Source organism: Labrus bergylta, chromosome 14 (assembly GCF_963930695.1).
Source record: "Labrus bergylta chromosome 14, fLabBer1.1, whole genome shotgun sequence".
Lineage (NCBI taxonomy): Eukaryota > Metazoa > Chordata > Actinopteri > Labriformes > Labridae > Labrus > Labrus bergylta.
In genome coordinates, this window is record NC_089208.1 from 23,003,546 (window position 1) to 23,025,237 (window position 21,692).

A 21,692-nucleotide genomic window follows, 5' to 3' on the forward strand; every position below is an offset into this window, starting at 1 on the left:
ATAGACTAGAGTAGCAGCGTTTGGCAGCGTAGTGCGCGGTGCTGTGGGTGTATGTGGAGACTGGCAGTAGAAGTAAACAATTGGCATCACATCTGCTCCATTCATGTCCACATGTGGCCGCTCCATTAACTAGCTGAGGCTGCTGATAGCAGGAAAACACTCATTTTAAACTTTTCTGTTGAATGCATGAAAAAATAGAAAAAGTGTCAGCATGATGTGCCTCAGGTCACATGACTGACATCACACATTCTGCGATATGACTATTGTACTGCACACATTGCAGTTGTAATGGTAAATGGCTTGTTTGCTGTCATTTGAGAAAATACAAAGCACCACACTTCCGTATGTCCACCTTCAAAATAAAAGCACTAGATTTCACAACGTTTGTTAGGGGAAACTGAAATTCACAGAGCAGAGAATTAAATATTTATCAGATGCAGTGTGGACAGCGAGCATCACATTAAGCTATATAATGTTTCAATATCCTGTGAAATGCATGTGGAGCTCGCAGACTGCTTTGCCTGCACACACACACACACACACACACACACACACACACACACACTGCAGAGTAATCTGACCACACTCAGTAAATGTCAGCTAATCAGTAGAAATTAAAGGTCTTATCTCGCAGCTGAAAAACAAACTGGATCCGAGAGCTTTGATCCTTAAAGTCAGGGCCAGATACATTCCCAGTCGTGCTCCTGCTGAGCTCTGTGTGCACACAGTCCTCTCCTGGATCTGTGTGCAGTCGACCGCCCGGGTAACATTTACATCTTTTGAGCTGATTGAAAGTTAAAGTCCGCACCAGAGAGACGCTAAAGGTACACTTTAAAAACTGCACTGCAGAGTGTGAAAGCTGCTTTATTTCGACAAAAAGCAAGAACTGAAAGCTCATTAAAGGACAAATGTCAGGAGGAATAGTGTTTCTAATTAAAGAGCGCTCTCTTGAAATGAACTCTATTTGAGATGTACAATCAGCATGAAGCTAATGAGCGTCACAGTTTGACCAGTGCAGAGAGTTTGAATCAGAATAGAAAAGTCACAAACGATGACATAGCAAACATCTTGTCTTAATTTGTGACCGTTTGAATGTCGAGTTAATCCAAATATAACAAAGCTCCTCGTCTGCAGTCACGGCTCTGTATGCAATCAGCACTAATTAAACCTCCACTTCACGAGGATCTCTCAGTCAGCTTCTTGTTCATCTTCATTGAAGACACTCTGCCTGCAGGGATTTCACACGCTGCTCACACCACTTTCACTGGCTCACTTTATAAAGCCACTGGAGACCCACACCCATCACAACCTTATCATCAGTTATGGTTGTATGTGCATGAGAGTAAGCATCTGTAAAATATTTTTAAAGCACTTTCTAACCCAGAGAGTGCATTTAAAACAAACTGTGCAAATAAGCTTTTTTCTAATAGTTGTCAACGATTATTCATGGCGAGCACAGATGTGTCTTCTTAATAGGAAATCTCTTACATAAGATTATTTTTCCCTGCAGCTGCTCCTCCTCTCTCCCTAAGCCCACCAGGTTGATCGGGGCCTTCTCTCCTGTCTCCTTCCTCTGTCACATCTCATCCGCCTCACACACAGACGATATAGGTCACACTGAGTGCCGGGGTAAACAAACGCAGGAGAGGGCAGGGCGGAAGACCCAGCAGGAACATCCACTGGCTGAGCCTGATAGATGAGAGAGAGAGGGAGAGAGAGCGAGCCTCCGGAACAGCTTGGATTTGCATGCATACACGCACACGCCCACTCAAACAAACCACACACACACTTGATTTTGTTTTTTGTAAAGAGGATTAAGGGCGGCATTTTATCCCATATTTACACGACTTTGCACACCAGAATGAGTCCCCCCCAGCCCCTCCACGTGCTTCCTGTTGAGGATGCAAACTGTTAGCAGAGATAATGCCGAGTCATCCTTGCTGACTGAGGCTTATTCATATGGAGCGGCGAGTGCAGCAACGTAAAGAAAACAGTGAGGGAGAATAATGATCAGTAAGTTACTGTGATTAAAGGATACTCAGCTTCACGACCGCTCAGGATTGAATGCCGTACGACCACTTCTTCTTTACACGACGAAAAGCACACACGAGTATCAGAAAATACGATTCTGCACCCGGAGCACTTCAGTGATGCTTTCACTGGAAAACAACACATCATCCCCCGAGTGCTTCCTGAGACTTAATATGAAGTGACTGAAGAAAAGCCTCCAGTGTGAGCATCAGTTCACTCTCTTCACACACACACTGTCTAAAAACAGAATTAGAAAACAAGGTCTAATGTCAGTACAATTAAAATAATGTGATTTATGTTATACATAGATCATAGTTTTGTCATGTAATGCTCGTCAGTAAACGGCTCGGTGTGAGCAGGACAAAGTTGCGTCAAAGTCATTTCAACACAGATGATGAGGCACAACCATCTCCACTTTGTCAAACAAGCTAGAAAAGCTCTGTAGAGTGCGAAAAGTTGCTCGTCATCGTCCACGCCAGCGGCGCATCGGGGTAAAAACGGCACGGACCATCCTGCTGCGTCAGTTCAGGCGATGTTGATGCCATGGGGGTCAACAAATCATAGAGGCTTCTTCTTTCTAACTGACAGCCACATTGAAATAAAGATCGTATTTATCACTGTATCAATAGCAACCACTGACTTGGGACGGATGAAGGGTCTCCACCTCCTCCCATCATGCCAAAATATCCCCAAGAAAGTCGCTTATATATTCTGTCCTTGATGTCATTCGGAGTCAGCACTCTGCACAGTAGGGATTGGCTGATGGAGCCGTGGTATTGACGCCCCGCCCCTTTCTGTAAACCGAAACACTTACAGTATAACTAACCGATAAAGCGGCAAAGAATCCTCAGGACAGCACAGTCCAAAGCAGAACAGATGATCTTCTCACTGTTCCTCCGCTACTCTGCTGATCGCAGGCCGCAGGAGCCTCATTTGTCAACAGAGCTGTCAATCATGGTGACACACTCCTTTTGACATGGAGGAGTAGTGATGGAAGTAATTTGTTTTAAAAAAAGATACCATTGTCTACCAAAGCCAAGATGATTACGGTGAACCCCCCCCCCCCCTTCCCCCCCTTCAGATGGTGCAGCGTGTACAGCCAAGGTTAAAGTGAATTCTTGTTGGGAAGACGATGTAGACGCAGAGCTGCAGGATGTTCATGTTCCACATGAGCATTCACACTTTCTCAACACGCCTCTGATCTTACAACACACATCACAGAAAACTTGACAAACCGTTAACCTGTCATGCAAATGCAAAGAAACACTCGGGTTTCACTTAACTTCATTATGATGCATGCAGCCTGATTCTGTAATCAGTGAACAATCAGAGTTGATTGCCTTTGGTCCTGTTGATTGAGGAGAATCACCTCACTTCAACTTCTCTGCTCTACAGTTCATGATTGGTGTGAATGAAACAGAGGCAGGTGAAGAGGAAAGTCATTTGCCCTCTAGTCACAGAATATATAATTCCAAACAGATGCTTTAAGAAACGGCCTCGCCCTCTGCTCTTAACCCTGAGTGCGTTCACAATATTGTTTACATGGATGGGACAGCTGGCTCCTCCCCTTGTGTATAAAAGCTGTTTTAGTCAAGGACTAGAGAGAAGAAGAACATACTCACTGATTATTTGGATGTCATGTAAAGAGTTTTTAGATCACGGTCGTTCCATGTCAATTTATGTGCAATATGAAGTTACGAGCTTAATAAAGAGCGTTAGCATTAGCATGCTAACACAACAATGCAGGACACAGGTGATTGCAACTCAAGGTAAGAAAAATGTTATCCGCCTCTTGCGCTAAACGCCTTCATGTGAAGACGAGTGGAGGGTGGTTGGAGGTGTGTCTCTGGAGGAGGGCGGAGGCTTCAGTATGGAGGAGGTGTGGCCAAACAGCAGTTTGTTTTGGTTTCATTCTGGTGCTCAAGGGCGACATCTACTGGATCAAAAAGTCACACATTCTTCCTTTAAAGGAATACATGCTTTACCAAAGGACCTCGGAGAAAGAAGAAAACACTTTAAAACAGTAACATCATAATGGAGCACTTGATAAGCGTTTGCCTTTTTGGTGCATCAGTAAAACCTTCTTCTTTTCGAAGGATTTCATTTAGTTTTGGCCTTGCATGTCTCGGTTTGCTTTGTGCACACAACAGAATGTTGACGGAGACAAATAGCAGCTGGGTTAAGGGTGAAAGTGGTTTTACTAATGGAGCCAAATGGATTCATTTGTTCACCGTCTCTGCCCACTCGGTCCTCCTCCGGTAATTGGCTGCCGAAGCTTCTTTCCAGCTTAACTAATGAAAGATGGCAGCAATTTAAGAGACTTCATATTAAGGCTCTGGCTTATTTTCCTTTTTATTTTTTTTGCTGTTATTGTTTTCCTAATTATAGAAAGATGTGGTACAATCATTTTCAGTCAAATATTGGAGCTTGCAGTTCCATGTTCTGTTGACACGAAGCATCAATCTTCTTAATTGCTTCCATTAGCAGCTCAATGTGAGCATCTCCAAAATACGCCTTATTTAATTCTGTTCCGTGCTGTTCCCAAATTTTACATAGATTATGAATCATTAGATTAAATTCATGATTACAGTGTTATCCAAAGTATTGGTAGAGTAAAACATTTGAACAGATTTCAGTTCAACTAATCCTAGGATTGTATTCATTCTTTCAAATGAGTATATCACTAGATTAAAAAAGCAAATCAGGAAGTGTTTCTTATATCTTGGCAGCTTCTCTTCATGCGGATTTGTTGAGGTCCAACAATTTGCATGTATAAAAACTGTTACAGATAAAGAAGTAAAAACAAGGTTATTGCTCAGATTACACTGATTGCACTCATGATGAACAGTTTGGGACAAATAACTGCAATAGAAGCAAAGATAAACCTTGTCAGTTCCTGCCTCTGCTTTAGCCATCAAAGCACTTTCTAAACATCCGTTTTTAAAGGTGCTATATAAATAAATATTTTGCAACAACTTTGCAACCTGTCTGGAGTTATGCAGTAAGACTGCATCTGACTCATGTGACATCACTTGAGGACACAATCTCCTCAGAAGACACAGAGACCTTTGCATTTTCTGTTATACTCTGCTACATTTGCAGTTTGCAGTTTGTCCATATTGTGGACATGGCAGAGCATAAATTAAGAAGTGGCCTGATACTTCTGAATTTGATAATCTGTTCAATGTTTAGTCAAATCGACACATAAAACACATTTTGGCAATAAGGCAATTCAATGTTCTTTTTACACTTGACATTGAAAGCATCATCACAAAGGGAAAAATAAATATTCAAATAGAAGATTTTACTTATTTTAGTAGTTTGGATCTATGTTCCCTTTTTATAAAGCTGAATGTTTTTCTTTATTGGATAGAACAGTTGAAGAGAGACAGGAAACGTTGGGAAGAGAGAGAGTGGGGGATGACATCCAGCAAAGGTCCGAGGCCAGATTCAAACCCACGGCTGCTGGGACGAGGACTATAGCCTCTGTACATAGCGCTAATATAATAATACGACACCCGTGCTATGGCAAACAACAATGGTCTCGGATAATCATTTTCAGCATTTATGGCATATATATATCAGTTACAGGTTGTGTGATTGTGTCCCATTATGTTAAAGCTGTATAACAGAGAGGCCAAAGGTTTTACATTTCATCTCAAACATGTGTGTCACCTGAAAGAGACAAAAATAATAACAGATATGAAATAAAATGTTAAAGCAGTGTCCTCAGTATGAAAACGAATGTGGTTACTGAAACAGTGGAAGTCTCCGAGCAGCACAAATGAATGAGCAGACCTGTGCTGCTCCTCTGCCTCCCACCTGTAGCAGGATATTGTTAGCACACGGCAGTGAATTCACCGCTGCTGCAATGTAGAGTGAACCCGTTTCGAGACTGATAATTACTGATTTGATGAGAATTAGAAAAATATGATGGTTCCTCTTTGTTTCTGCTGGAGTGAGTCAGAGAAGTCACACAATACACCCCCCCTCCCCCTCCCCCCCCCTTGCTGTGGCAGCCAAAAGGTTATTTCCTGCACTCACAATTTACATAGATTGAATAACAGTTATCTGGAATATGCAAATGATGATGGGTTAGGTGTGCATGTGCTTCTGTGTGAAAGTGTGTAATGAGTAACTGATTTCCCTGCCTCATGATCAGCCTTTATTCCGGTATGAATTCATGGATATATTTGTAATTTAACTGCTTTGTGTGGCTGGGATGTACAGACAATAAAACGCACTTCAGGGGCTTTAGTTTAGGGGGCGCTGTGGGGCAATTTTGCGACGCACTTATACGAAACCTCTATCACACGTACATTTCAGCTACTTTGAATTAGGTGCAAAATTTTGTGAGTTTTAAGGCGAGTTGATAATAATAATTTCTTCAATTTCAAAAGGGTCCTCGCACACATTCGGTGCTCGGGCATGAATGTCCTCTTAAACCATGTAGGTGAGTTCATGTCCTTCTAAACCACATTCCTGATCTCTTGACCTCCTCAACCACTTAAAAATAAATCAAAACTCTGTGGGACACTGACAATGTATGTACACTAATGTATTTTATTGTGAGCGAACCACTCCGCCTGTAGCTTTCTCAGGTTGGCCCAGCACGCGTTGTTCACTCACAATAAAATACAGTAAAGTTATGATTTATTTTTCATGGTATGTTTCTGCAACCATGCACACCTGTGAACGTACAGTATAGGCTGTGCACAGAGTACCCTGTCGGCCATTAAGTTAAAGGTTTAAAAAATTATTGGATGTCCTTAAAAACACGACAGCAAAAGTATCAAGTCTCATAAAGGTGCAGTACAGGTTACCATTTCTGATATGTTGTGCTATTTTACAGGGAACTTGACTGTTCTTTATACCATTTCGAAAAAGGAAGTTCAGTTTTGTGCTGAGTTCCTCATGCCGTTGTTTCATCTGATGATGTTTGTGTACTGATTTATGTACGAGCCTTTTACAGGCCTTCTTCTAACTTGGAACTGTTTGTTAAGTCGACAATTGTTTTTTTAATTACTGGTTATAAAATGTAAGAAGGTAGCATGCGACACCAGTTACCACTCATCAGTGGTCGTCTGACAACGATTTAGCTTTAAAGGGATACTTCACCCATTTGCATTAAGCTTTGTATCATTAGAAATCTGGTAGTATTTTTGAATGGTCATGCATCCTGCCCTCATCTTCCCCTGAGATGGGAAATCTATGTATTTTTAAGTCTGAAAAGGAGCTTCCAGTGACGCAAAAATCGTCATTTTGGTCATTGGAAGCTGTTGTGGTTAGCGGGGTGAAACTACAACGCTAGTTCCTCATATTTTCGACCACCGAAGCTACAGACCAATCACAGATCAGTGGGTGGGAACTCACGCCCAGAATCGAAACTTAATGTCCGCCATATTACTTGGAAGCTATGCTAACAGGCTCTATGGAGAAAGCTGATAATGGCAAAAAAATAAAAAATATAGCGGCAAGATGGCTGCTGCCAACAGGCCGGTCTTGTGTCTTGGTTGCTGGCGCCGCTGGCCGCAGGTGCCACTGGCTGCAGGGAGCAGCAGCCAAGAAACAAAACCAACCTGTTGGCAGCAGCCATCTCGCCGCTATATTGCTATATTGTTGTGCGCCGCTGGCCACTGCCACCTCAGAAGCTGAGACATAATGCCTGCCTGAAATCTCGGAATCAGTTGAGGAAACGGCCTTATGTGTTGACGTAAACATGTCTGTAAACCTGACCTTAGTGGGAGTGGTCTGCGGTGCTGTGCATTATGGGATTTGGTGTCTTTCATCCACATGAGCCAAAAAGGCACCAACTTCAAAATGTATTTCACATTTCTACTGACCCAATGTCAATACAGATTCATGTTTCAACGGGTGAAGTATCCCTTTAGTAGACCCCTAAAAACCAAGCGGCAACCTCCAGAGTTGGAAAAATGAAGCCAATGCGGAAGTGCAAAATCCTGCAGTTTGTCGAGTGTCCAATTTAGGTTGCCTGCACAATTAAAAATAGGTCTGTTAAGCTCATGTCTCGATCGGCACACACTGTCAGGCTCCAATTTTTTGATACGGATACGTGTTATTCACAGGGAGGTGCCTAGCTGACCTTATTGACAGATGGGCACGGTGTAACGGTTTGTCAGGAGGTTTAAAACCCGCCTCAGCTCCAGCTTTCAGCCTGTCGTTAGGTTGACTGAAAGTTAGGCTGACTGAAAGTTAGGCTGAGACAGTATTTCCAGCATGGAGACCGCCATCGATGGGACACCAGCACCCCCTTCAGGGCCTCGTCCAATATTATTGACAGTCAATGCATCTTAATCCAAGTGCAGCTCACATTTGCTATCATACTTTGACTTTCAACTCCAGTTCAAATCTGGCGTTCTCCTGCCAGAATGTAAACAATTCCTTGCATAAGACAGGAAGTCTCTGTAGTAGGTCCTTTATCGCCAACTGCTGGCTACACCTCAAGCCCCGTTTACGAGGTTGTCCCGAGAGGGATGTTAGCATCCAACGCTGAGGTCCTTATGGAGCCCTGGTTGTGAAAGTGCATGAATGAGTGTGACACACCTGAACAAAGTGGAACACTGTGTTATTTTTGAATGTGAAGCTCTACCTACCTGACACACTTCATGAATAGCCTAACATGGCCTAATTTACTGACCACCTGTTCCACTGAACATCAACAGAGTGTTGACTTTGAAGTTAGCTCCATTGTTTCTCTTACAAACAAACCTACAGGCAGATCCTACAGGAGAAAACACCCACCACACCTATCTCTCTTGATTCCCTCTGCTACCTGTAACACTGACACTGTTTCAGGATGGGGTGGGTGGTGGTGGTGGGGGGGGGGGGGAGTCTAAGTGGCCTTTCCTCTAGATTGCTTTCACTTTGCATTTCGGTGTTCTTTCATCTGCAGAACAAAAGCTGAGCTATATGTATCAGGCAGCTTTGATATTTCTCTGTCGCAATCTGCCTCTGGTTTTAATTCTGATTGAAGATAAAAGGGAAAGTACAAAACAACAATCCCGCTAAATGTCTGGAACATGCACTGTTCTCACATAATACCTTTATAGTGTGTGTGTGTGTGTGTGTGTGTGTGTGTGTGTGTGTGTGTGTGTGTCAGTCCTACATGCATTGGATGTGGAAGCAGGGAGTCATGGTCGGAGTGATGGCCAAAGGCATGAAGCATGATTAACTCTGCAGCCTTTGTGTTGGGTTTTGTCAGAGGGACCTTTATTTCAATTTATGAGCGCATGTGTACTGTAGATAACTCGACCCAACAGAATACAAAGAGGGAGGAGGGGGAGGCGGGCATAGACACACTAATTAAGTGAATCCGTATGAATAAATCCAACACTTGATGCCTTCACATGATTATTTATACATGTTGAAAGCTGTTAGCTGTCCACTACTTACACACTTATCAGAGGCCTTTGTCTAAACTGTCCTTCAACTGGAGGATAGATAGATAGATAGATAGATAGATAGATACTTTATTAATCCCGAGGGAAATTCAAGGCATCCAGTTGCAGTTTAAAAAGAAATGCGCCACAGGAAACATTTGTCACAACTAAACAGCAACCGCTTTCCCCCTTCCCCTACGTTTATATTAACTCGAAACAAAGATTTAAGGATGCCCCTACATGAATTAAAATTAAATGCAATTAAAAAATAGACTCATACAAAGAAATGTACTTATCCCGTGCAGGGATCAAAATATACAATATGTGCAATTCAAACGAAACCTATAAACAGCTAAGGAACGTTGTTAAAATTAGACCTGTACATAAAAATAAAAAGTGTAGACCTGAAAATTTGTGTTATGTATGTACAGCAGTGTCTTAAATGAAAGTTGTGCAAAATGTATAAAAACAGACATTAAACAGTGACAAGAATGGGTCAGTAATGATCTCAGAGAGGGTTTGTTCAGTAAGATAGTATTCTCTTTATGAGATATCAACATGGGCATTGACAGGACGTGATATCAGAAAACAAAATCACTACACTGTAGATTGAATACAACATTTTGGAGTGGTTTCCAAATTCTAAGTGAATACTATCATACCCTATAGTGTACTTATTGTATCCCAAAATGCATTTTGAGAAGTAGTGTAAAAACCATGGGCACTCTCCAAGCAATATATAACCAAAGTGGTGTTTGACTGCTCTCAGATGGACTAGAGGAACGACCAGCGTGAACATGGAAACACAAACAGTTTTTTTTAATGTATATATTTTTGGGGCATTTTAGCAGTTATTGGACAGGACAGCTGAAGAGAAACAGGAAATGTTGGGAGGAGAGGATGACATGCAGCTAAGGGTCGAGGTCGGATTCGAACCCACGGCCGCTGTAATGAGGACTATAGCCTCCATACATGCACTGAACATAACCGCTATAGGCTATCCACCACCACAAAAAAGGCCTATTAATGTTTAAAATAGTTAACACAAGCAGTGAACTGGACAGTGTACTAGCTCATTTTGTGGGGACTTGGCTTTGGAATCGGAGGGTTGGCGGGTGAAGTCCTCGTACATGCCAAGTATGGAAATAGGGAGCGGTTGATGGAGAGGCGCCAGTTCATCATCGAGATGCCCTGGAGCAAGGCAGCAAACCCCCAACTGATCAGAGCCATGGGTTATTTTATGTAACAGGTCGATATGGACACAGCTTATGAATTTCACCCAGACACTAATTTTTCATTATATTTCTTATTTTGGGTCTGAGCGTGTGTGTGTGTGATGATGATGAACCTAAGTGTGTGCATGGTATGAGCGTGCACAGTGCGCACTCTTGCCAAAGCCATTTCCAGCACTGTCGGAGGCGAGTTAATGAGTCATGTTCCTTTGATAAATTCAAATAAAAGTTGTTCTTTTGTGATTGAATGCAACCAGACTGTTTTGTTCTGCTCCTTATCATATTCTACTTGTCCCGCAGAGTTTGGAGGGACGCACAACACACACACAGCTCACAGACTTCTGCATTTCTTTCTGTTAGTACAGCAGTCCAAAGTAAAGAACCAGAACCCACATACAGTCCAACGTAAAGAACCAGAACCCACATTAAGTCCAAAGTAAAGAACCAGAACCCACATACAGTCCAACGTAAAGAACCAGAACCCACATACTGTCCAAAGTAAAGAACCAGAACCCACATACAGTCCCCTGATTCATAATTCATTACCAGAACACAATGCTGATGTAACAGGATTACATGTGCAGCCCCCTCACTCTGCCAGCTCTCCATCAGTGCAAGTCCATAGAGTCCTGTTTGGGCGTTTGTGTGTATTTCAGGTCTGTGTGTGCATATTGTAGATGTGAATCTCACAGCCTCTCTTCCTGTCTTGCAGCTCTGGTGGGACCCTGAACGTGGCGGCCACAGGCTGGCCCAGGTCACGTTGATGCTGCTGGGCGCTGTCCAGTACTCTTCCATCCACCTGCTCCGGCTCCTCCCACTTCCACACCGGCCATGGCCATGAGCGGTGACCATGTCTGTGAGAGGCTGGGCCCAGACCCAGACTCACAGACCAGCAGTCTCACAGACACACTGGCAGCCATGACGACCAAGGACTCGGACGGCTCGGCTACAAACGGCGTTAAGAATGGCGGGGGTCAAAGGGACGGGGTTCCGAGCAGGAGGACTCATCCACTACGGCCCCACCTGACTGGGAGAAAGTTGTCTCTGCAGGAGAAAGGCACTTACATGTCAGGCTCTGGAGGAGGGTACCCACACACCTCCCCTCGTGTGGCCCGCAGACCCACTGTGGAGTCTAAACGTGTGTCCATCTCAGACGCTCAGGTGAGGAGGCAATCTGTTCACATTATTTTAAATAATAAGCGTCACATTATTGTAAAGGCCTTGTGTTAAATTTAAATTTTTTCATAGTTGTCTGACATACATACTGAAGCAGTCGATGCCCAGAGATGATCACGTCTGGGAAGTGGAGTTCAGAAAAAGCAATAAAAACCAGAAATTACCTTCTAAAACGTTCATCTTGAAATAAGAACATTTGGCTGATGAATCTCTGCAGTTGGGTGTGACAGGTGGTATCATAGCGGGGAGTGCAGCACAGAGAGAGAGAGAGAGAGAGAGAGAGAGAAAGCAGCTCCATTGTGCTCATGAAAGCAGTGGTCAGTGTAAATGTAGCTCCTGGCTCTTCATTATCACCAAAGTAAGAGGAGCAGAAGGCCGGCTGTGCAACATGAAAGGAAGGAGCGAGCAGGAGCGGGTTTGCACACTAGTCTCTTATTAGCACCCATCATGGAACATATCTCTCGTGCATCGTTATCAGAGCTGCCGTCTCGTATGTACAAACAGTATACAGTAACACTGAACGCACTGTGGGCAGATGTGTGCTGCATTATGAGAGCATTTATGTTCTGGCAGGCTTGAAATGCATTCTGGGTAGCATTGTGTTGCTGAGTAAACCATCAGAAAAGTGAGGGGTAAGGCTGGAAATGATTGCCTCCCCCCACGCAGGTTTCCACCCGTACTCTCAGATCTCATGCAAACCTCCTCCACTGTCCCTCCCCTGCAGGACTAACCATGGGTCCTGGGGGGACAGGGCCGTCTCCTCCAGAGACTCCCCCTCACTCTCCACCTTCAAAAAATCACCTCTTCTACATCGCCTACAACCTCTAACAAACTCGGTCCTCCTCCTCTTTAACTTTTGATTGACACCTCATTTGACCAATCAGGACCTTTCATTTACTGTTCCTAGGCTACTCCAGCCAATAAGAGCCTGAGTGGAAAGGGGACTACCTTTTTCTTCCCTCCATGGACAACATCACACATGATTTAGATGTGTCAGTGAAAAAAGAGATAATGAAAGGGTCGGCAGCCTCGCCTCTTCAAAGAGTCAGGAGCAAAAGAGGTCAGCTGACTTGAATTTGGGAACTGGATACAACTAAACAACGTTATCAGGAACCAAATTTACCTAAAGTTAATGTTCTGATTATCATTTTTCAAAAACATCCACTCTAAAAATGAGCGCACAGACATGTACCCAGCTCTCCATATCAGTACGCTGAAAAATAACCATCCCTACGTTTGTGTTACCAAGAAAACCTGAGAGTACCCTGTGGCGCTGGGTGACTCCTGAAGCCTCCCATTTTCTTCTTTCAGACTGAACATTAAAAATTCATGATATCTGCCAGGATGTGGAACCCCTGTAGAGTTAACAGGCTGCTGCCACAGACCGGCAGGCCTGTCATTGTGTCCTTCCTGTCTGCAAAAGGAGCTGCAGCTCCATCACTCCAGCATGAAAAAGGGATTCATGTCGCTCGCATTTTCCTGCTCCAACTGCTAAAAGCATGACACTGCAGAGAGAGGGAGAGAGAGGGAGAGGGAGAGAGAGAGAGAGGGAGAGAGGGAGGGAGAGAGGGAGAGAGGGAGGGAGGGAGGGAGAGAGGGAGGGAGAGAGGGAGAGAGAGAGAGAGAGAGAGAGGGAGAGAGGGAGAGAGGGAGAGAGGGAGAGAGGGAGAGAGAGAGAGAGAGAGAGAGAGAGAGAGAGAGAGAGAGAGAGAGACAGAGACAGAGATCGGGAGAGTGACAGAGAGAGCGAGAGATAGGGAGAGTATAAACTCCCCTTACATGTATACTGAATCTTTACCTGAATCGTAGGCGTGTCTCACATCTCCAGTTTCTCTCTGTGTTGCAGGACACTTGTCTAATTCTCACAGCTGATTTTCTCATAGCACTTGTTGTCTGTCATTGACTCTGTTTTGTAAACAAAATGACGATAACTCTCCGTCTCTGTCTCTTGTGAACATTAATGACACGCCTACTTCATAAGGATTAAAAAATCCTGAGAAAAATCCTTCATGGTACAGAACAGATTTCATGTGTCTGTTTCCTGTCTGGGCAAAAATAGTTTAAAGAGGACATATTATCCCCCTTCTCCACCTTTTCAAACAGTCCCCTGTGGTCTAAATGAAACATCTGTGCTGTGCTCTGGTCAAAATATAACATGAATCAAGTACCAGAGGAGGTTTGTGACCCTGTAAGCAATAATATAATTTTCAGGCCAAACACACCTGACTTTTTGTCCTGCTTGGTGCATTTTGCTCTCTTTTTTTTGCATCTGAATGTGGAGAGAAGCCGCCCGCACCTTTACTCAGCGCGAAGCTGCATGCTCATGCTGATGGAGCGCTGATTTGTTCACTTACAGAAGATGCATGTCAATTGATGCATCACTTTTCTCAGTGCCTTCTCTACTGACTGAGAGCGTTACCGTACAATGCCTGCAGTGCCTTCATGTACCTGCTTTGGGTGCAGCATCGGCTCTCTTCTGTATTTCTTTAGCCAACACCACTAATCATAAATGAATCATGGTTCCTAACGTCCTCTGCTCTTATATAATGGGATCACATTTCTGTATAATGGCAGCGTAAGAAGTGTGGTCAGTGTGCAGTGTGAGCAAAGATGAAGACTAACGATCCAAACTGAACAGCCTGCAGCTCTTTCAGGACAGAACATGGAATCACTGAGCTGGTAGCTGGAGAGCAAAAGATTTCCCTGCCAAGCACCGCTACACCCCAGAGGAACATGATAACCTTTAGAATAACTGCAGGTGTGTTTTTAACAATTTACACCTAATTGGATGGAAAGAGATACGATTCCAAATTGGTGAGCAACCTTTAAGATAAGATTCAATGAATGTGAACCAAACCTCTGAAGGAGGACAGATTGAGAAGGATTGTTTCACACTACGGTCTTTCCTCCAGTGTGGTCAGATAGCGTGCTCAGAGTGGAGACATAAATATTAAAAAGTAAGATTAATGCAGAGAGGAGACTAAATCAGAGCACACTTGGCAGGGTTATTTTGCAGAATAGATTTTTGCAGCTCTTCCCTGATGAGACCCGTCTCTGCTTGTGTCTGTACTCGAGGCCACTTTGTATTCAGAGCGTCTCTGCTGTCCCTGTACTGCTAAACTGACAGCGTTAACAATGTGAACTGTGAGCGTTCACTATTAGAGCTCCAGTTTATGATTCTCTTAGGGAGCTTGAGTCTAAAAAAACATGTTGTAAGCTGTATCTTTATATTCAGTCTATCTGTTATAACCGACTGAGTGTAGACGTTTAAAAATTAGTAACTTTGGCAGCTTCTTTAAGGAAGAATGTGCAACATGTTACACATTAATAAATCAGAAATCCAGTCTCTCCTGTGTAAATGTGTCTCTGAGTCATGACTGTCTACAATGAGTGAGAAGCTCGAGTCCTGCTGGCTGTGTTGTTGTGAGAGCCGTGTTTTCATGGACGGGAATGCCGGCTCCTTTCCTTGTTTATAATAATATTTATAATAATAATAATACATTTTATTTATAACGCACTTTACATTTAAACGAAAATCTCAAAGTGCTACAATTTCAATAAAACCATAAAAACAATAGCAATACTCAAAGGTAAAAACAGAGTTCAGAGTCTGAGCATTAAACAAGATCTAAAAGCAGGTTTGAGGGAAAAGGTATTTAGGAGAAGACTCTTTTAAAGAGGAGAGTTTTCAAGTCCCTTTTAAAGGAGTCCACTGTCTGTGGGGCTCTCGGGTATAAAAGCTGTTTTAGTCAAGGACTAGAGAGAAGAAGAACATACTCACTGATTATCTGAATGTTGGGTCAGTGTGTTTAGATCACAAAATTTTGTCCGCCGCTTGCGCTAAACACCTCCATGCGAACTTGAGGGGAGAGGGGTTGGAGGTGTTTTCTCTGGAGGAGAGTGGAGGCTTCAGTATGGAGGAGGTGTGGCCAAACAGCAGATTGTTTTGGTTTCATGCTGGAGCTCAAGAGCGACATCTACTGGATCAAAAAGTTGCACATTCTTCCTTTAAGCACAGATTGTTATTGGTGTTTTTTTCTTTTCTAAAGCACATTAGTGTGTTAAAGGGTTTGCTTTTCCACCTTTTGGCACCTGTAGTTGGTACTTGACACACATACAGAGCTGAGTCTGTGTGTGTTCATTTATTATTTTGTCCTTTAATGAGTACAGTAAGGACAGCTCTATACAACTATGTGTAAGATGGATTGATTCTTGTGCAACACCATTTATCCACCTGATTTAAAAATGACAGGTTGGGGAAATGTATTTACATTTACAGGCTTAAAAAACAATCCCCTCTTTAATGCATGCTTCCTGAGGCAGGCGTGTTCTTTACTTATCCTGAAAATGAAATGCATGGTTATTGATTTTGAATAGCGCGGTGGCTGCAGATCTATAAGTTATGCACACGTATTGATTGCTTTCTGAGTAATAGATGGAGTGCTTGGTGCAAGGTGCAGGACATGAAGTGAGAAGTGAAGGGACTAGAGATGAGGGAGGCTGCAGAGTTAACGTCAAACAACTGTCTCACGTGACAGAATGACCCCAAGAGCCCTTTTGAGATTTACTGAGGTCCACGGAAGCATTTGAGCATGTGCGTGCATTTGCATGAGAGGCAGATGTATTTAAGGTCTTTCTGCATGGCCCTCTCTATCCATTAGTCCTGACAGAGTATTAACTGCAATGCAGCGCCCACTGAGCATGTGCGGGGAGACTCTTGAAGTCCTCTCACTCGATCCCTCTTGCTATTCTTTCCTTTTGATTCTCCTCATTTCACTTCCTCTTTGTCCTTTGCCGTCCTATTTTCCTCTTCTTTTCATCTTTCTCCGTCCAATCAAAGAAATCCTTTTTTTTTTTTAAATTCCACCGCTTGCTCCAACTAGGAAAAAACTCCATCTACTATTCTTTCTGTTATCCTTTGATTGAATCCCTGCTCACAGCACTTCACACCGTCAAACCCTCACATTTCCTGCAGCACCAAAAACAATGTTCAGAACCAGCTGCATAACCAGGAGTATTATGTAAGGGGCTATATTTCTAAAATATCCCGCCTGGTGGTGGATGGAGTCCTGCCCTGCACTGTGAGAAGGTGCAGCATCTTGTTACATCTACTGCCTCCTCTCATCCTGCAAACAGCATCGAGCCTCAGGCACAGGACCGGCTCCTGCACATAAGCTAACGCCCTCTTAACGCTAATAAGAGACTTGCTCAAATCCATTTTCTCTCCCTCTTCACACTTTCAATGCTCGCTTCATGCTCATCGACTTTCATGTCTCAGCACCCCTTGTTAAAAACCTCCCCCCCCCCCCCCCCCCCCCCCCTCCCTCTCTGTCCTGATGTGGTTGCCTCTCCTCCTCCATGCCCCTGGCCGACTCTGTGCTGTAGCAGGTGGTTGCTATGGAACTGCAAATCAGCCATTTAAGCAGTAGCACTCTAATGGATTTTCAGACAGTAAACAGAAAGTACAGACTGAATCACTGCCAACATCTCAGGAAGAAATGACTTGAAACACATGTACACACACACACACACACACACACACACTTAGCAGAAACGTTGTGTACCAGAGGTGCTCCTGCTTGTCTTTAGAAAATGAAAGCCTGCTTCTCCTTTTCTTCTCCAACAACTCAGGAAATGTGGGAGTTATCTGTTAATATTGATGAATTGTAAAAGGGAGATGGTTGTTTCAAATGCAGTTTGAATGGTATCTGTTCATGCATTTTGGAGATATTAATTTCTTTAGACAAGGAAAATATATTTTAAACTTTCTATTAAGGTAAAAAAAAAAAAAAAAGATCTGAGAACAATACAAAAAAGCTTTACAAAGGTCTCTGTTAGACAATATTTAGATAAGATGCAGATGCTCCACCTTGAAGCATTCTCCATGTTTGTACCGAGCTGTTGTTGATGATGTCCCCCCCCCACAGGACTGTATCCAGTTGAACCAGTACAAGCTGAAGAGCGAGATTGGAAAGGTGAGTTTGTCTGTTTTCTTCCGAGTGCTCAGTTGTTGAGTGGGAAATTGCAGCAGAGAAAATGGACCCTTTGCTCAATTTAACTTTTAAGGGTTATAAAATTGGACAATCATTCCCAGCATGCACACAAACAATGTTAGCAGGTAAATGCTAACAGTGGTGATCTCTAGTTAGCATGTTAGCTTACCTGTTGCCTGCATGAACAAAAAAACATCAACATAAGATATTAGAAGTGAAATCTGCAAAAGGCATGATGTAATTCAAAGATTGTGTATCTTTTTGTGTGTGTGTGTGTGTGTGTCTCTATGTGTCTTTGTTTGTGTGTGTCTGTGTGAGGGATGAGCCTTCCTCTGCTACCAGAGAATATAAATGTTGTGTTTGTGTGGAAGCTGAGCGGCCTTCATGAACACTGGAGCTGCCGTCTGTTCTCAAAGAGAGGCTTTAGGAGTTTAAACAAAATCCCTCAGCCGGTTTGCTCATGACCCCGTTTACTAAAGAAATAAAAATAACAATTACTTATTATGGAATAATGTGATGTTGTGCACTCTAGAGCAAGTAAAAGTTCAAGACACCTTCATTAGAGAATGAAGTTCATCAGTCTGATCCCAGAGCTGAAGACAATAAGGACAAATAATAATACATTTATTTCACAGACTTAGAACTGAGCTCAAGCAGCAACTTAGAGGCAGCGACTGACAAGATAAGATAAAAGATATTCTTGGACTCGATATAGATCATACAAAACCTGAAACAGCTCCACAACTGAAAAGACGAGAGTCAGAGGTTTCTTGTCCCGAGAGGATTCAGAGACACATATTTGTGCCCTCCAGTTTATTGGGCTTTGCTGCCAATCAGAGCTAATGGATCTTTTGATTTTTTTAATTCAACATCTTTTTTTCTAAGGTTTTTTTCTTTTAGCTTTTTAAGCCTTTTTCAAGAGACAGGACAGAGTCAGAAATCAGGGAGAGAGAACGAGTCGAATTTGACCAAGCAACAACCCTCTGGTGTTGAAAACTGAAGCCAGTGAATGCAGAAAACAGTCCGTACAGAATTTGACCAGGTGATAAGGTCCTTGTAAAAACTGCTGAGGAGGCTCTGTGAACATGGTCTGATGAAGAAGTGTCGGTACAAACAAATGTTACAGACCTCAAGAAACAAGTTAAGAGTGTGTGCACAGAGGACTGTTGTAGCACCCGAAAGACCAAGACCAGTCTCAACACCAGTCTCAAGACCACTTTTGGAAGGTCTCGTCTCGGATTCAAAAGCATTTTTACTCTGCCTTGTCTCGGTCTCAGACTGGACGGACTCTGGATTTTAAATCAAGACCACCACTGATCAGCTATTTTTCCATGTCATTACTGGGATTCGAAGGAAAACTCCTCTTTCTAAAATAAATTGATAATTCGATTTTTATCCCCCGGTTACGGCCACCACCAAGTGAGTGACACACAAGACGATGATTTTTCAGAGATATTTTTGGGCTTGGTCTTGTCTCAGTCTAGTCCTGCCTTGGTCTCGGGTATATCTGGGTCTCAGTCTGTGGTCTTGACTACAACACCAGCACACAGTCGGTCATGCCACCTCTTTACCCCTTTACTATTATTAATCCACTCTGTGACTTTGCCTGCTTCTGTTTTTGAAATGTGTTTTATAAAGAAAGCCGTCTTTCCTTGCTGTGAACTGTTTGCACATATAACAAGTCGTCTCTTCGGTGATGTGTTGCAGGGCTCCTATGGTGTGGTCAAACTCGCCTACAACGAGGACGATGACAAACATTACGTAAGTCGCTGCAATCATTTTTCATTTTCTTTCTGATTACCGACTCAAATTGCGGCCCCCTCGTCGCACAGCATCAGTCCTCTCAGCCTCTTTTGTCTTGACAGAAAAGCTCTCGACGCCGCTATTGATTTATTTCTTTTCTGCAAGTTCCAAGTTCCCTCCCTTCAAATTGCATCAGCCTCCTTGGAAAAAAAGAGACTTGGAAAAGAAAATGACTTCTGGTGCCACAGCAGAAGTCCATGACTTTATTATCTGTCTTCAAAGCGGTGCTGATTCTTTGTGCAGAGCAGCTTTGAGGTCAGTTCATGAGGGAGACTCTGGATGCGAGCCGCCCCGCTGAGATGAGGTCATTTCAGTTTCCATCAAGGTGATTTGTTTCTGCAGCAGCTCGGTAAACTCAGCCCCTCCAGATGTAAGCCATTTTAATGTTTGAACATAACTAAGCTGCCCCTTACAATAACAACAATGTGAGTGTTTGGATGAGTCATGACGACATGAGCTGCCAACTCTGCATGGCTTAAAGATCTGCTATTGATCCGGAGCCAGCAGGAGCTCAACACGATGCAGTATGAAAAACAGGCTGATGCAGAATGTTAAATAACAGAAGAGGATGAGAGGACACGGGAGAAATTATGTTACAAGGTAGTTCATGTATACACCTTTATCCTCAGGAGTGGAATAATGACATACTGCTTTAAATAATGTTTACCTGCAGAGCTGTTCAGTCACACAGCACCACCATGACTCTTATTAACTGAGCTGACACGGAGCAAACCAGGAAAAGATTCACTGATAATGTTTCATTATGTTTCAGCTGTACTTCAAACTGTCCTCCAGTAAACAGACTTATGTTTAGTCAGCTGTGGATTGGTGAAGGCAGTACTTATCAAAGTGTGGGGCGCACAGATACGTTACCAATGTCATTTGGCATTTAAAGGCCCTGACACACCAATGAGATCGTCGGCCATCGGTCCCAGTTGGACCGTCAGTGAGCGGTCGTCGCCCTAGTTTTTGCGGTGTGACCGGCTCCGTCACCTCCCGTCCTCCCTTTTTCTAATTGGCTGTTCGGGGGTCTCGTAACTCCAGCTCTCCTCACAGGTTCAGTAAAGCCCCTTGAGCATGCCTCTGTAGTATCCATGCTTTCATCCATTATTGCGGTTTCTCCTTATTTGTCTCCTCCCACTCGTCTTTTCTTTTTCCACTAAAAGACCGAGGGCTGACAACGCCAGCGCCATTATCAACTTTTCATCAGACCTTATTCTCCATTAGTAGACTACCTATAATACGAGTGGTGACCGACAGCGGTGTGAAAATGGTCTTCTCGTATCATAACAACAGACTACTGCCCCCTGCTGGCATGGAGAGTTATTTCCTCTCACTCATGCTCAGAACGTACGTGGTGGTTGGCCGTCGGCTGTAGTCTTGGCGGTGTGTTCAAGTGCAACTTTTTGGACACAGAAATGTCCCGAGTCAACCAACACAAACCAAAACATGAAATCCCGTCAGATGACAGGGTCTCTACAGACACAGTCACCACCACACATGTATGAAGGCCCAGAAGGGACGATGGAGCAGCTTTACTTTTGTATAAATCTGTATTTTGTCATTTTAATTAAAAGCTACTGGCTCTGTCTTTAAATGGAAATAAAAGCTATTTTCTGAATTTGAGCGCCTGCTGCTCTAAAATCCTGAGCACGTCCCCGGTGTCAATACAATAATATTCTCCACTCTGTTTTTAACCTGCTCATTTTTCAGTTTGTGCTTAAAATGAAGAAAAATGGAAACAAGAGTAAATTCAGGAGAAAAGAAACAGAGCATTACTGCTGGCTGTTGAGAAAAGTGGGCACACTGATTGCATTAAAGTACAACAACAACAGATTTTGTAAATCAAGCAAAACAAACAAGAAGCAGTGGATTCATTTCTCACTCATTTATTCTACTGAGAAGAGGAAAAATCTTGTCATCTGTGGGAGGCAGAAACTTGACTTAAAACGTTACATGGAAAACATCAATGTCATATTTTCACATGCTCTGCACAGGTAATTAGAAGTGTATGAACATATTTCAGATAGAGAGCATCAACATGTAAATGAGGGTCC

General features: G+C 43.2%; 1 protein-coding gene across 2 annotated transcripts in view; it reads left to right on the forward strand.

The window, feature by feature from the left end:
• The window catches only part of camkk1a (calcium/calmodulin-dependent protein kinase kinase 1, alpha a), a 65,599-nt gene that overhangs the window by 14,783 nt on the left and 29,124 nt on the right, over nucleotides 1-21,692 (forward strand). For both annotated transcript variants that reach the window (XM_020650439.3, XM_020650440.3), the window contains exons 2-4: nucleotides 11,376-11,824; nucleotides 17,767-17,814; nucleotides 19,540-19,593. In XM_020650439.3, coding sequence (XP_020506095.1) covers nucleotides 11,495-11,824; nucleotides 17,767-17,814; nucleotides 19,540-19,593 — 432 coding nt within the window. In that variant the 5' untranslated portion in view covers nucleotides 11,376-11,494. The remainder of the gene's footprint in view (nucleotides 1-11,375; nucleotides 11,825-17,766; nucleotides 17,815-19,539; nucleotides 19,594-21,692) is intronic.